Consider the following 12,985-nt stretch of genomic DNA (forward strand, 5'->3'; position numbering starts at 1 on the left):
AAAATACATCTTACTGCAATGTCAGCATATTTGCAAAATGTACATCACAGCTCTTTATTTAGAGTTCCTGTTATTAAAGCTTTCATGGAAGGCTTAAAACGCATCATTCCACCCAGAACACCTCCAGTTCCTTCATGGAATTTAAACATAGTGCTTACGCAACTTATGGGCCCACCATTTAAACCTATGCACTTATGTCAAATGCAATTCTTAACATGGAAGGTTGCCTTCCTAGTCGCAATTACATCATTGTGAAGGGTCAGCGAAATTCAAGCTTTCACCATTGAAGAACCGTTCATACAAGTACACAAACATAAAGTTGTACTACGAACTAACCCTAAATTTCTTCCCAAAGTAGTATCACCTTTTCATATCAATCAAACAGTGGAACTACCAGTCTTCTTCCCACAGCCAGATTATGTGGCAGAAAGAGCTCTACATACGTTAGACATTAAGGGCCATATGTATGAACACATTTTCCCATAGACCCAGAATGTGCAAAACTGCTTGATACATCTGGCCCTAAAAGAGCACTAATGAACTAGATAGATAGAACAAAACCACTCAGAAAACCTAAACAGCTGTTTGTAGCTTTCAAAAACCTCATACTGGTAACCCCATTTCAAAACAAGGTTTAGCAAGATGGATAGTAAGATGCATCCAAACATGCTACGTTAAAGCCAAAAGACAACTCTTACTTACTCCTAAAGCAATTTCCACAAGGAAGAAAGGTGCTACAATGGCTTTTCTAGGAAACATACCAATGGCTGAAATAAGTAAAGCAGCTACTTGGTCAACACCACATACATTTACTAAACACTACTGTGTAGATGTTTTAGCAACACAGAAAGCCACAGTAGGTTAAGCTGTACTCAGAACATTATTTCAAACAACTTCAACTCCTACAGGCTAACCACCGCTTTTATGGGAGGACTAACTGCTTTGTAGTCTATGCACAGCATGTGTATCTGCAGCTACACATGCCATCGAACGGAAAATGTCACTTACCCAGTGTACATCTGTTCGTGGCATGTTCCGCTGCAGATTCACATGCACCCTCCCACCTCCCCGGCAGCCTGTAGTCGTTTAAGTTAACAACATTTGTACATATGTAGATATACATATATGTTTAACATTCCATTAGCACGGACATCTCTTTTCTTTATACTCTATCACTCCTACCTTACCCTCTGGGGAAAACAATCTAACATGGAGTCCATGCCCATGCGCGATGGAGCCGATGAGGAGTGACTCGAAAACACTTCTTCGAAGAAAAAAAACTTGTAACACTCCGAGCCCAACACTAGATGGCAGAAGTATATGCACAGCATGTGAATCTGCAGCGGAACATGCCACGAACAGATGTACACTGGGTAAGTGACATTTTCTAAATATATCTCAATTCTAAACAACTAATAAACCATAAAAATAAAATAAAAAAAAGCTTACCTTAAAATTCGTTGTTCAGGCAAAATTGTTGTTTAGGCAGTAGTTGTTCAATACTTTGTTGTAGAGACTTTTTAGTTGTTTAGCAGTAGTGATTTAGGCAAGTAGACGTTTAGGACCTAGTTGTTCCATCACATATTCCCATTATGCCATTGTATGCTCACCATGTGTTATGGATTTCCATCATAATGTAGGAGCCAGCATTATAGCAGGTTGAATATCATAACTGACTGCAGTATGACAAGAATTACCACAGTTGTACCAGGGTGAATATTTTGCCTAGTTGGGCACAACTGTGCAATGGAAGCCCACTGTATGCCAAGAATTTTCACCCTACTGCCGGAACTACCTTTGTACCATTTGTGACTACCACTCTGTCATTAATATTGAATGTGCACAATTTGTCAAGAATGACTACCATTCTGTTAGGACTAACATTAATGCTAGGAATAGGCACAGACATGCCATGGATGCCCATAATATTTCAGGAATTACCACTATAAACCCGGATCAATATTCTACCTCTGGTGGGCAGCTTTTTATAGATCTCCTCATGGGTGGCCAATGGACATCTTCCGATGAATGACCAAAACTACCAAGGATTGCTACCATTATGCAATGGCTGTCATTTTACAAGGGGAAGTCAATTGGCATAATTCGACGGTTGGCAAGAATTACCACCATTGTGTGAGGGTCAACATTATACATGGGCATCATCCCATGCTTGACCATCAGTCTGCAGGAATAACTACCATTATGTGAAGTCTACCATTTTAGTAGGGGTGGGCAGAGGGCATCATTCCATGGATGCCCCAAATTCCCCCAAATACCCACCATTGTGCCAGAGCAAGCACTTTATCAAGGTAAACAGTAAGCTCAACACTGACGCACACACTCTCATTTAAAGAACTACAAGCACACTTGCAAGTGTGCACACAGACGTATACATCATTGACATATTGTTTTTAATACTTGCCTTCTGCTGTCCCGACAGTGGCACTTTCTCCTTTAGGGCAGCAGAGTGTTCCCCCTCTGCCTAAAATGCCTACCAGGGATGAAAAATAATCGTAATAAAGTTCATTTATTACCATTTTATTTTCCATCTTCACATCCTGAGCCAAGTTTCAGGATGGGGCAGGGCCACTGCTGATGTGTGGCAGCAGTGAGCTGTGCACTTAAGTTTAAAGTGTGCATGTCTTTTTGGCTGGCAGTCTTGCGATGGCCAACCAGAGATGCACACTTTAAACTTCTCTAACACAGCTGTATTAAGCTGGGTTAAGCCTTTCTGCTTGTGCCAAGCTACCAAGAGGGTGAGCTGGGGTTAACCGGGTGTGTTTCTCCTTTGCCCTGACTAGAGTGAAGGTCCTTGCTTGGACAGGGGGTAATCTGACTGCCAACCAAAGACCCCATTTCTAACATCTGCCGTTGCAGCATAATCTAAAAGGTATACTTAAAACAGACACTTCCAGCACTTTTAGTTGTTCACTAGAGTTGATAGAGGTTTTCTGTGATGGAACTAATTCCCGTTCTTCCAGCAGCCTGGCTCCAGTGTCACAAATGTTATACGAAATACTAGATATCTGTTAGGTTTATAGTCCGTGCAGTTATTATAATGAGAGTGGTGCCAGAAAGGGGAATCTTTTGTGTTGTGGTATATGGTGCCTGTTCCATGTCAGCAAAAGATGTTTCTATAACAAAACAGAGAACTCTGCTGTAGTTACAACAGGCCTGTCTAATCAATCTTTGCACTTGTCATTGTTTCCCGCTTTCCCACTTCTCCCCTTTGTTTAGTTTTCTTTCACGTGCACATCAATGATCACTCCTATGTGAGCATTAAGACCAAAGTGTCCGCCTCGGCCCAAGAGTTACTGAAAATCGTGGCAGAAAAGATCCAACATGCAGAGGAGGAGCTGGCGCTGGTGTCTGTCACATTCTCGGGGGGTAAGAGCCTGTCTAGGTCATTATCATGCTAATCTTTTAACGCGTGCAAGGGTGTGCTGCTCATCTCGGGTGTGCTCGGTGCTTGGCCGGGCCGTCATCAGGACGACCATGGCTGACAAAGGGAACCAGGCCCGTTTCCATGACAACTCCTCAATCTCTGGTCCCACTGCTCAACACTGGCTTTTCTCCTTTGGACTAGAATGTGAAGGGCTTTCTATGTTTATAATTACATTTGAAGGCATTTCACTTTCAGTAATCCGGGCAAGCTTCGTGTTTCCATATTTGGAATTAAGAGCATGCCTCTGCTTGAGCTGTGCGTCCTGAAAGGGTGTTGTGCCGTAGAATAACATCTGGTTGACCGTACTGTAGATGCCAGTGTTTTCAGATGGAATGTGCCTGCTATTTAGGTACTCGGAGAAGCGCAATTTCCACATGAATGTATTTGTGTCAGAGGCGTCTCTTAATTCTTCAACAGGATAGCAATAAACTACTTCCTGGACCCACGTGAAAAGGGTTTATCGTGGCTGCCAAATACCATTACCTGGATTGGTTGCTGATGGTATTGATCTGTAGGGCCTGTCTGGTCCTTTTATACTCCTTGCTGCTTGGCACGGCAAAACCTCTTGCAAACCTATAGGAGAAAATGCCTGTTATGTTTAAAGACCCAAGGTGACATTGTAAGCAGATGCATGCGCTTTAATTAATTTCGACTCATTTGAATATCCCTATTGGGATGTTAACTTCCCTTATCTGCCGCCACCGTTGCTGAAGGGCCACATATGTTTTTCGCCAGGTAATAAAAAGAGATTGGAGGAATGGATTTCTGATTTTCTTTGGTTAATGTAGCAGGGAAATATGCACTCTTTTATGTATGATGCTTTCTGTGCATTTGAATTCCACTTGCAAGTTCCTGAAAATTCCCAGTACAAAATATCCCAGGTTCTTGGTGTTACACATTGCATACACACGCCTGCAGAGCAGATATTGAAATGCACTCTACATAATTCATACATCTCAGAAAAGGGATTCCATCTAGCGTCAGGTTCTAAATTGCAGGTTGTTGTATACATAAGAGAAAGAATATGGTGATATGTATCATAAAATATTTTCAGGCCGTTAATTATAATAAACCTCTATACAGTGTATTTTGTGCGTATGAGTGCATATTAAATATAGGCTCTTTTTCACATGTTGACCTCCAGTCCCCCTTCACGGTTGAAAAGTGTCTGTTGTGTTTATTTTACCGCGTTGTATTTTCTCCTCCGCCCCAATGGAGGAGCCGCCCCTGCAAACCACCATAGAAAAACAGAACATGACAGTCACTTGGGGGAAAACATCGGCGTCAAATACGAGTCTGTGTTTGCTCCATGGTGAAATGTTGCAATTATGCCACCTGTCACACGTTTGATAAACATAAAGCGGTTCCTTTGTTTATTCAGAAAGGGGGACAGGCATCACCCGAAGTTGCAGCTGCTGCACCTCAAAAACATGTTATTGTTTCCCGGGCGTGTGCAGAGTAGGTCTGTGGGCTATTGTCTCAAGATTGCTGAGTGAGAGGACCATTGAGGGCATTTTCATCTCAAGGCGCATCAAAGGTGTCCCTGAGAGCGCCGTGTTTTTGGGATCAAGGGTCCCACAAACTGTTGCAAAAATACACAGGAACTTGAGGCACAAAAAGATCAATAGTAGGGATTGTTCAACAGTACAGATAGTTTGGAAATTATGTATAATTCATACTTCGGATAGTTTCGAATGATTCATACTTCTCAGTAGAACTGTGGTTTTCAGAGATTTATTACTCACTACCTATTTCAAAGTGTTATCATGGGGCTGTTTGTTTGAAAATTATGCTTTATTAACCCCTTCTTATAAAAGTATTTATCATATAACAATCTCAAGGAATTAAAAATGTTATGCTTTTTATTTTTCTACACCTACTAAAATGGTGTTACCTCTGAAAATGTTAAGATTATGAAAGTTGCCTAATGGGGACATGCCAGCCTTCATTCAAAAGTTGTTTCACTACCATGTTTATTATTCATTCCATTTTCACTAATGACATGGTAATATGTTCGTGGCCAGGGGAGGTCTTCACAAGGACCTTACGTTATTAACACAATACATTGCTAGAAGAGTAAATGTTATGTGACCTATACATGTAACCCTAAATATATTCAATTAATATGCAAGATTAATTGCAGTATACGGCTTTTGGCAGCTTGACACAGGAATTGTAAAGACTGGATGATGATAGAGAACATGTACAGGGCCTCAAGCATATAGAAAAGCTCTGGGTAGCATAAATTATTCCATGACACAGGAGAAGTATGTATGCACGTCATGGTGACTGACTGATAATGCATATGAAGTCATAGAAAATTATGTGCCTGTTCATAGAGTAGCAGTCTTTTTTCTTTTACAATGTGATTTGATATAATTACTTTATTTTCATAGAACATTCCTAAAGTTTTTTTGTGCTTGCCATCCTTCTAACACCGAAAATGTCTTTGTAGAGAAGCACGAACTTCAGCCTAATGACCTGGCCCTCTCAAAATCCCTTGAGACATCAAGTCGGATATTTACCTACAGGAAGGATTTAAGTGATATTTTGGTGAGAATCGTTTTGCTTGATTATGTTGTTTGATGTAACTCATTTTAGAAGGATTCTATTCTGAATAAACAAGTCGAATAACGTTTTGGCACATTATAAGCCACCTCAAACTAAATCTGAATCAGACCACCCGACTTCAGTTTAAGCCATGAAGTAACTGTTCTTAATGGTTAAACTCTGTAGTATAAGAGATAGGTAATCATAATATGTTTCATAGTATTCGGCAGTGTCAGTGCTACACAGTTCATCTTTGTCAGCACTGCTTCAGTTAATCTTGTTAACCGAGCGTGTATCCTTTGAACATGGCGTATAATTTGAATACCATTTAAGGACTACATTTTGAAATGCATTGATCTATACCTGTTTATTCTCTATTGATCGCTTCTCAAAAAATGTTGGGGTTATTGGCAAATGTACAGCAAAGTGAAAGTCTGATTACATAATAATATGTGTATTTTTAAAATGTAATTTATTTTCGACCTATCAAAATGCACAATCATTTTTAAATGCTGCTTAAACAGTCTTTTGTCAAACAGTATATCTGTACTGGCGTTTAAATGCTTCTCTGAAATATGATCAGACATTTGGAGTCAGATTCTAAAGGCAATGTATGTATTGTAATGTGTTTGCATATGAAGAAGGTAAATAACCTTTCCAGGTTTTTAGATTGGGTCCTGAATTCGTAATTTAATCATACATTTTAAAAACCAACACAAAGTAAAGAGGCCACAGTGCATGTCACTTCTCTAATATTTGTCAGTGAGTTCAGACTAAATAGATCTAAACTTACAAAAGAAGCTTCTGCTCTCATCTTTTGATTTAGAACCCATTTGTTGAGAATGAAGAATCGCAGCATAGGTCAGTACGGATACTTGGGATGAACACTTGGGATCTTGCACTGGAATTAACAAACTTTGACTGGAGTCTCTTCAATTCAATCCACGAGGTGAGCTTAGTTTATTACATGTCTTAAAAATGCACAACAGCTTTATTTGGTACATTCATCACCGCCCCTCACACTTGAGTTTTTAGTTACAATGTATCTTATAGTGTATCAAGTACCTTAGTTTGAGAACATGGTGCTGTCACGGTAATGATCAAAGTTTGTTAAAGTTCCAACGACATAAATTGAAAACTGAGATTTTTGGGTCATTTGATTTTTTTTAGCAATTCTCTGTGACTTTGAAATACCGCTTTAAATTATCATTTACCAATTGTATTTAAAAGTAATTGGAGTGTATTTTTGCAGCTTTCATAATTTTTGGTCTTTGCTGTGGGACTCATAATACATGTGTCTTGGAGTTTGACACCGGCTATTTCCTTTTAAGTGCATGTATTCTTCATATACTGTAGAATTTATATATTCTGTATGTTGTATATGTCTATAACAATAGATTGCGATAATACTTCTGCAGGCCTGCAGTTATGGTTAGATCGTGCTTTACTTAGAAAAACATTTTTGTTTTGCTATTATCTGTCCAAAATAAAGTCCTGCTCACTTGTGTTCAGTGCATTTAAGTTGTATGTAGATTGGGCAGCAGAGCATAAAGATTTTGGGGGACGGGTCCCAAAACATTATTTCTTTGGTCTAATTCCAGAAAATACTGCTGGATGGAGTGATATCAAATGTGTCTAGCTTCCTCTGTTATTTAAAAAATGTAGCCACATCTGTTCTTGTATTATGTCTGTAGTTTAAAATTGAAAAAGTGTTGCTATAAGGATGGCAAACAATCAAGGTCCATGGACCATATTTCTAAAGAGTTAAAGCAAAATATGATTGCCTTTTCAGGTCTGTACCTGCTTCTCAGTTTCTATTACTAAAATAGTATTTTTTTGCCAGTGAGTAATGATCCTTTTGATGCTGGATCCTCTGACTAACGAAACTTGATCCAATGTGGATACAAGGACTGCAACATTCATAGTGCTTCTGTGAACCCATGTGCAATTTGTTCAAGCAGTCTCTAGACTTTAAGTGGCTAGCATAAGTGATCCGCACCACTTGGCACTGCTGAAGGCTATGTCATTTCCCCAAAGTCCTGGAGTGATCATGGGCATCATTAGGGGTCACCAGGGGTTGCATCTGCGACTCATGGGTTAACCTTTGCAACCCCCTGCACTGCCTTTGCATCCCCTGGTCTCAGAAGTGGCAAATTCTGTGCCAGGAATTCAGTGGCAGCTTGTCCTTTAGGACGTCAGTTGGGGGTCTGCTCTTTGTTTTCTGTCAGGTTTTTTCATTACACTAATAGTAAATAATGATGTATTATTGACTATGAATGTAATAAAAATGGAGCACAATTACATGGAATATGCTCTTCCATGGCAGCTGAGGTAAGAAAAAACTGTTTTTAAATGCATGTAGTGTGCGTGCTTGCGGGTGAGAGTGCTTATATGAGAGTGTGTGTAAGTGGGAATTTGTGCATATGTGTAAATGTGTGTGTGAGAGAAGGTGCAAGCAAAGAGCATGTGATGTCACTTCCTCTACCCCTGGCATTTTGTTGAATTGACGTCCATGGTAGTGATGACACCTGACTCTGGTCACTGGGCACAGGGTATGGTCGAAGGCCATGACCTGCATCCAAGCCCTCTGATTATAGTCAATAGCTGTGCCCCATGGGTTCAGGTTCCAGGGGTGACTAGGGCATGTCCCGGACAAAGAATGTATACAGCACTCACACCTCATTGCACGTGGCTAAATATTATGCCTTGTAGTGTCTGCAGCCCGAGGGACCTAGTGGTCCTACCTAGCAATTAAACCTCTCTAGGCGTAGTTCAAAACTGTATTAGGTGAGCTTTTGGGTCTTGTTGACTGGTCTTAGGGCTTGTCTTGTGTCCAGTGCCTGTGGCCAGAGGCTAAGGCACGCCCAAAGACATCAAAGAATATGTTCTATGCCCAAAGCCTGTGAGGCATAGTTTAGGATTATGCAATGCAGGCTCAGGCACTAGAAAAACTGCCTGTAGAGTGTGACTAAAGCCACGACTTGTACAGAATCCATTGGGCATGACTGGACCCTGTGCCTACTGGTTATGGCACAGTGGAATTGGGTGCAGTGCTGGCTGATTATGACACCGTTTGTGCAACACCTGCAGCTAGATATGCCTCAAACAGTTCATGTCTAAATGCCACCTGTTAGAAATGGGGTCTTTGGTTGGCAGTCAGGTTACCCCCTGCCCAAGCAAGGACCCTCACTCTAGTCAGGGTAAGTCACACACAATCCAAATGATCCTGTGCCCACCCTCTGGTAGCTTGGCACTGAGCAGTCAGGATTAACTTAGAAGGCAATGTGTAAAGTATTTCTGCAATAAATCATACAATAACCCAATATAGCACCACAAAAATACACCACACAGTGTTTAGAAAAAATATATAATATTTATCTGGATAAATGCAGGTCAAAACGATAAAAATGCAATAAGTATATGTTGAGATATCACTGAAAAGTGAGATAAAGTGTCTTAAGTCTTTTTAAAGCAAACAAAGTCTCTTTCAAGCACAAAGTACCTGGTTCACGTGAAAAATCTCTGCAAAGGACCGCAGAGGAGGAGATGTGTGCAAACAAATCAAATCAAATCATTAACATTTATAAAGCGCGCTACTCACCCGTGCGGGTCTCAAGGCGCTAGGGGGGAAAGGGGGGGTTATCGCTGCTCGAACAGCCAAGTCTTTAGGAGTCTCCGGAAAGCGGAGTGGTCCTGGGTGGTCCTGAGGCTGGTGGGGAGGGAGTTCCAGGTCTTGGCCGCCAGGAAGGAGAAAGATCTCCCACCCGCCGTGGAGCGGCGGGTGCGAGGGACGGCCGCAAGTGCGAGGCCAGCGGAGCGGAGGGGGCGGGTGGGGACGTAGAAGTTGAGGCGTCTGTTGAGGTATTCCGGTCCCTTGTTGTGGAGGGCTTTGTGTGCGTGGGTGAGAAGACGGAAGGTGATCCTTTTGCTGACTGGGAGCCAATGCAGGTGTCTCAGGTGTGCGGAGATGTGGCTGTTGCGGGGTACGTCGAGGATGAGGCGGGCCGAGGCGTTTTGGATGCGTTGCAGGCGGTTTTGGAGTTTGGCGGTGGTCCCGGCGTAGAGGGTGTTGCCGTAGTCCAGGCGACTCGTGACAAGGGCGTGGGTCACGGTTTTTCTGGTGTCGGCGGGGATCCAGGGGAAGATCTTGCGGAGCATGCGGAGAGTGAGGAAGCAGGCGGAGGACACGGCGTTGACTTGCTTGGTCATGGTGAGAAGAGGGTCCAAGATGAAGCCGAGGTTGCGGGCGTGGTCTGCGGGGGTCGGTGCGGTGCCGAGGGCCGTGGGCCACCAGGAGTCGTCCCAGGCGGACGGGGTGTTGCCGAGGATGAGGACTTCCGTTTTTTCAGAGTTCAGCTTTAGGCGGCTGAGCCTCATCCAATCTGCGACGTCCTTCATACCCTCTTGTAGGTTGGTCTTGGCGCTGGCGGGGTCCTTGGTGAGGGAGAGTACAAGTTGGGTGTCGTCGGCGTAGGAGGTGATGATGATGTCGTGCTTGCGTACGATGTCGGCGAGGGGGCTCATGTAGACATTGAAGAGTGTCGGGCTGAGCGATGAGCCTTGAGGTACGCCGCAGATGATCTTGGTGGGTTCTGAGCGAAACGGAGGGAGGTAAACTCTTTGGGAGCGGTTAGCGAGGAAGGAGGCGATCCAGTCCAGGGCCTGGCCTTGGATCCCGGTGGAGCGTAGGCGGGTGATTAGGGTGCGGTGACAGACGGTGTCAAAGGCAGCCGAGAGGTCGAGGAGAATGAGGGCGACTGTTTCACCGTTGTCCATCAGGGTTCTGATGTCGTCTGTGACTGAGATGAGGGCGGTTTCCGTGCTGTGGTTGGTTCGGAATCCGGTTTGTGAAGGGTCGAGCAGGTTGTTGTCTTCCAGGAAGGTGGTCAGCTGTTTGTTGACGGTCTTTTCTATTACCTTGGCTGGGAAAGGTAGAAGAGAGATGGGGCGGAAGTTTTTCAGGTCGCTTGGGTCAGCCGTAGGTTTCTTTAGTAGGGCGTTGACTTCAGCGTGCTTCCAGCATTCGGGGAAGGTAGCAGAAGAAAAAGAAGAGTTGATGACGGTCTGGAGGTGCGGGGCGATGATGTCGTCGGCTTTGTTAAAGATGAAGTGCGGGCAGGGGTCCGAAGGGGCGCCGGAGTGGATAGAGTTCATGATGGATTTGGTTTCTTCCGTGTTGATGTGGGTCCAGTTGTTGAGGGTGATGTCCGGGGAAGCGGGTTCAGTGGTGTATGGTTGGGTCTGGTGTCCGAAGCTGTCGTGGAGGTCGCTGATCTTGCGATGGAAGAAAGTGGCGAGGGATTCGCACAAATCCTGTGAGGGCGTGACGGCGTTGGCGCTGGCGCTGGGGTTGGAGAACTCTTTGACGATGCTGAAGAGTTCTCTGCTGTTGTGGCTGTTTTTGTCTAGTCTGTCGGTGAAAAAGTTCCTTTTGGCAGTGCGGATCAGGTGGTGGTGTTCGCGTGTAGCGTTCTTGAGGGCGGTCATGTTGTCAGCGGTGTGGTCCTTGCGCCAGGCCTTCTCAAGGGCACGACAAGTTTTCTTTGATTCTTTGAGGGTGTCAGAGAACCAGAGAGGTTTTTTGGTGTTGGTCTGTCGATGCGTGCGTTTGAGGGGAGCAAGGTTGTCAGCGCAGTTGGAGATCCAGTTTGTGAGGTTGAGAGCTGCGTCGTTGGGGTCGGTGGTGAGGGTGGGTTGGTTGGCGGCGAGAGCGGAGAAGAGTTGCTCTTCAGGGATCTTGTTCAACTGTCGACGAGGGATGGGTTGAGTGCGGAGGTGGGAGGTCTCGCGTCGGAATGTGAAGTGGACGCAGCTGTGGTCGGTCCAGTGTAGGGCAGAGGTGTGGCTGAAGAAGACGTGTTTGCTGGCGGAGAAGATAGGGTCGAGCGTGTGTCCGGCGATGTGGGTGGCGGTGTTCACCAGTTGTTTGAGGCCGAGGTTGGCGAGGTTGTCGAGCAGGGTGGTGGTGTTGGGGTCGTTGTTTTGTTCCAGATGGAAGTTGAGGTCGCCTAGGAGGATGTAGTCCGGTGAGGCGAGGGCGTGCGGGGAGATGAAGTCGGCGATGGCGTCGCTGAAAGAGGCGCGAGGTCCGGGAGGACGGTAGACGAGGGATCCTCTGAGGGTGGTCCTTGGGTCGGTGCGAATCTGAAAATGCAGGTGTTCAGCGGCGAGGGGGGGGTCTTCGGTGGAGGTGGTGAGGCTGATGGAGTCTTTGAAGATGATGGCGACACCTCCTCCTACTTGGTTGGTGCGGTCTTTTCTGGAGATCTTGTAGCCTTCGGGGATGGCGGGTAGCGATGTCTGGAGCAGAGGAGGCGTTCATCCATGTCTCCGTGATGAAGGCGACGTCCGGGGCTGTGGAGTCCAGGAGGTCCCAAAGTTCAACGGCGTGCTTGTGGACGGAACGAGCGTTGACCAGGATGCACTTGAGGTGGTTGATGGCGCGTGGGCTTGTGGTCGTGGTAGTTGCGTGGTGGAAGATGCGTTTGCAGGAGTTGCAGGCGAAGGGTCCATGGGTGCGTTTGGGGTGAGCTAGGAAGCAGGTTTTGGAGCGCCCTGGGTTGAGGGCGTGGAGGGTGGTGGGGTCGTAGCGGATCAGCGGGGCTTGGGGGAGCTGGGGACCAGGGGTCGTGGCGCTGGGCGCGGGCCAGGCGCGGACGGGCGCAGACGGGCTTGCCATAAGAGGTAGGAGGGGGGGGAGGGGTCAGCTGGGGGCGAATGGGAGCTGGGGGGCGGGGGCGTGCAGGAGGTCGCGGCGGGAAAGCGCGAGGGAGGGGGGGGACAGGTAGAGTGAGAGGAGCTGGGGGAGGGGGTTTAGGGTGGAGGAGGGTGAGTGTTAGGAGGTTTGGAGATTAGGGAGAGAGATAGGAGTAGGGTTGTGAAGATAGGGGAGGGGGGGTTGTAGAGGTGGGTGAGGGAGAGAGGTAGAGTGAGAGGATAGGGAGATAGGTAGTAGAGGGGGTGGCGGGAGGGGGGGAGAGATAGAGAAAT

General features: G+C 45.4%; 1 protein-coding gene across 1 annotated transcript in view; it reads left to right on the forward strand.

Annotated features, from left to right (window-relative positions):
* RAPGEF5 (Rap guanine nucleotide exchange factor 5) overlaps window positions 1–12,985 on the forward strand; it is an 863,712-nt gene that overhangs the window by 777,548 nt on the left and 73,179 nt on the right. The window contains exons 17-19 of the mRNA XM_069211465.1: window positions 3,238–3,387; window positions 5,901–5,998; window positions 6,822–6,944. Of these exons, the coding sequence (XP_069067566.1) occupies window positions 3,238–3,387; window positions 5,901–5,998; window positions 6,822–6,944 (371 nt within the window). The remainder of the gene's footprint in view (window positions 1–3,237; window positions 3,388–5,900; window positions 5,999–6,821; window positions 6,945–12,985) is intronic.

This window comes from Pleurodeles waltl, chromosome 10 (assembly GCF_031143425.1).
Source record: "Pleurodeles waltl isolate 20211129_DDA chromosome 10, aPleWal1.hap1.20221129, whole genome shotgun sequence".
NCBI classification, from domain to species: domain Eukaryota; kingdom Metazoa; phylum Chordata; class Amphibia; order Caudata; family Salamandridae; genus Pleurodeles; species Pleurodeles waltl.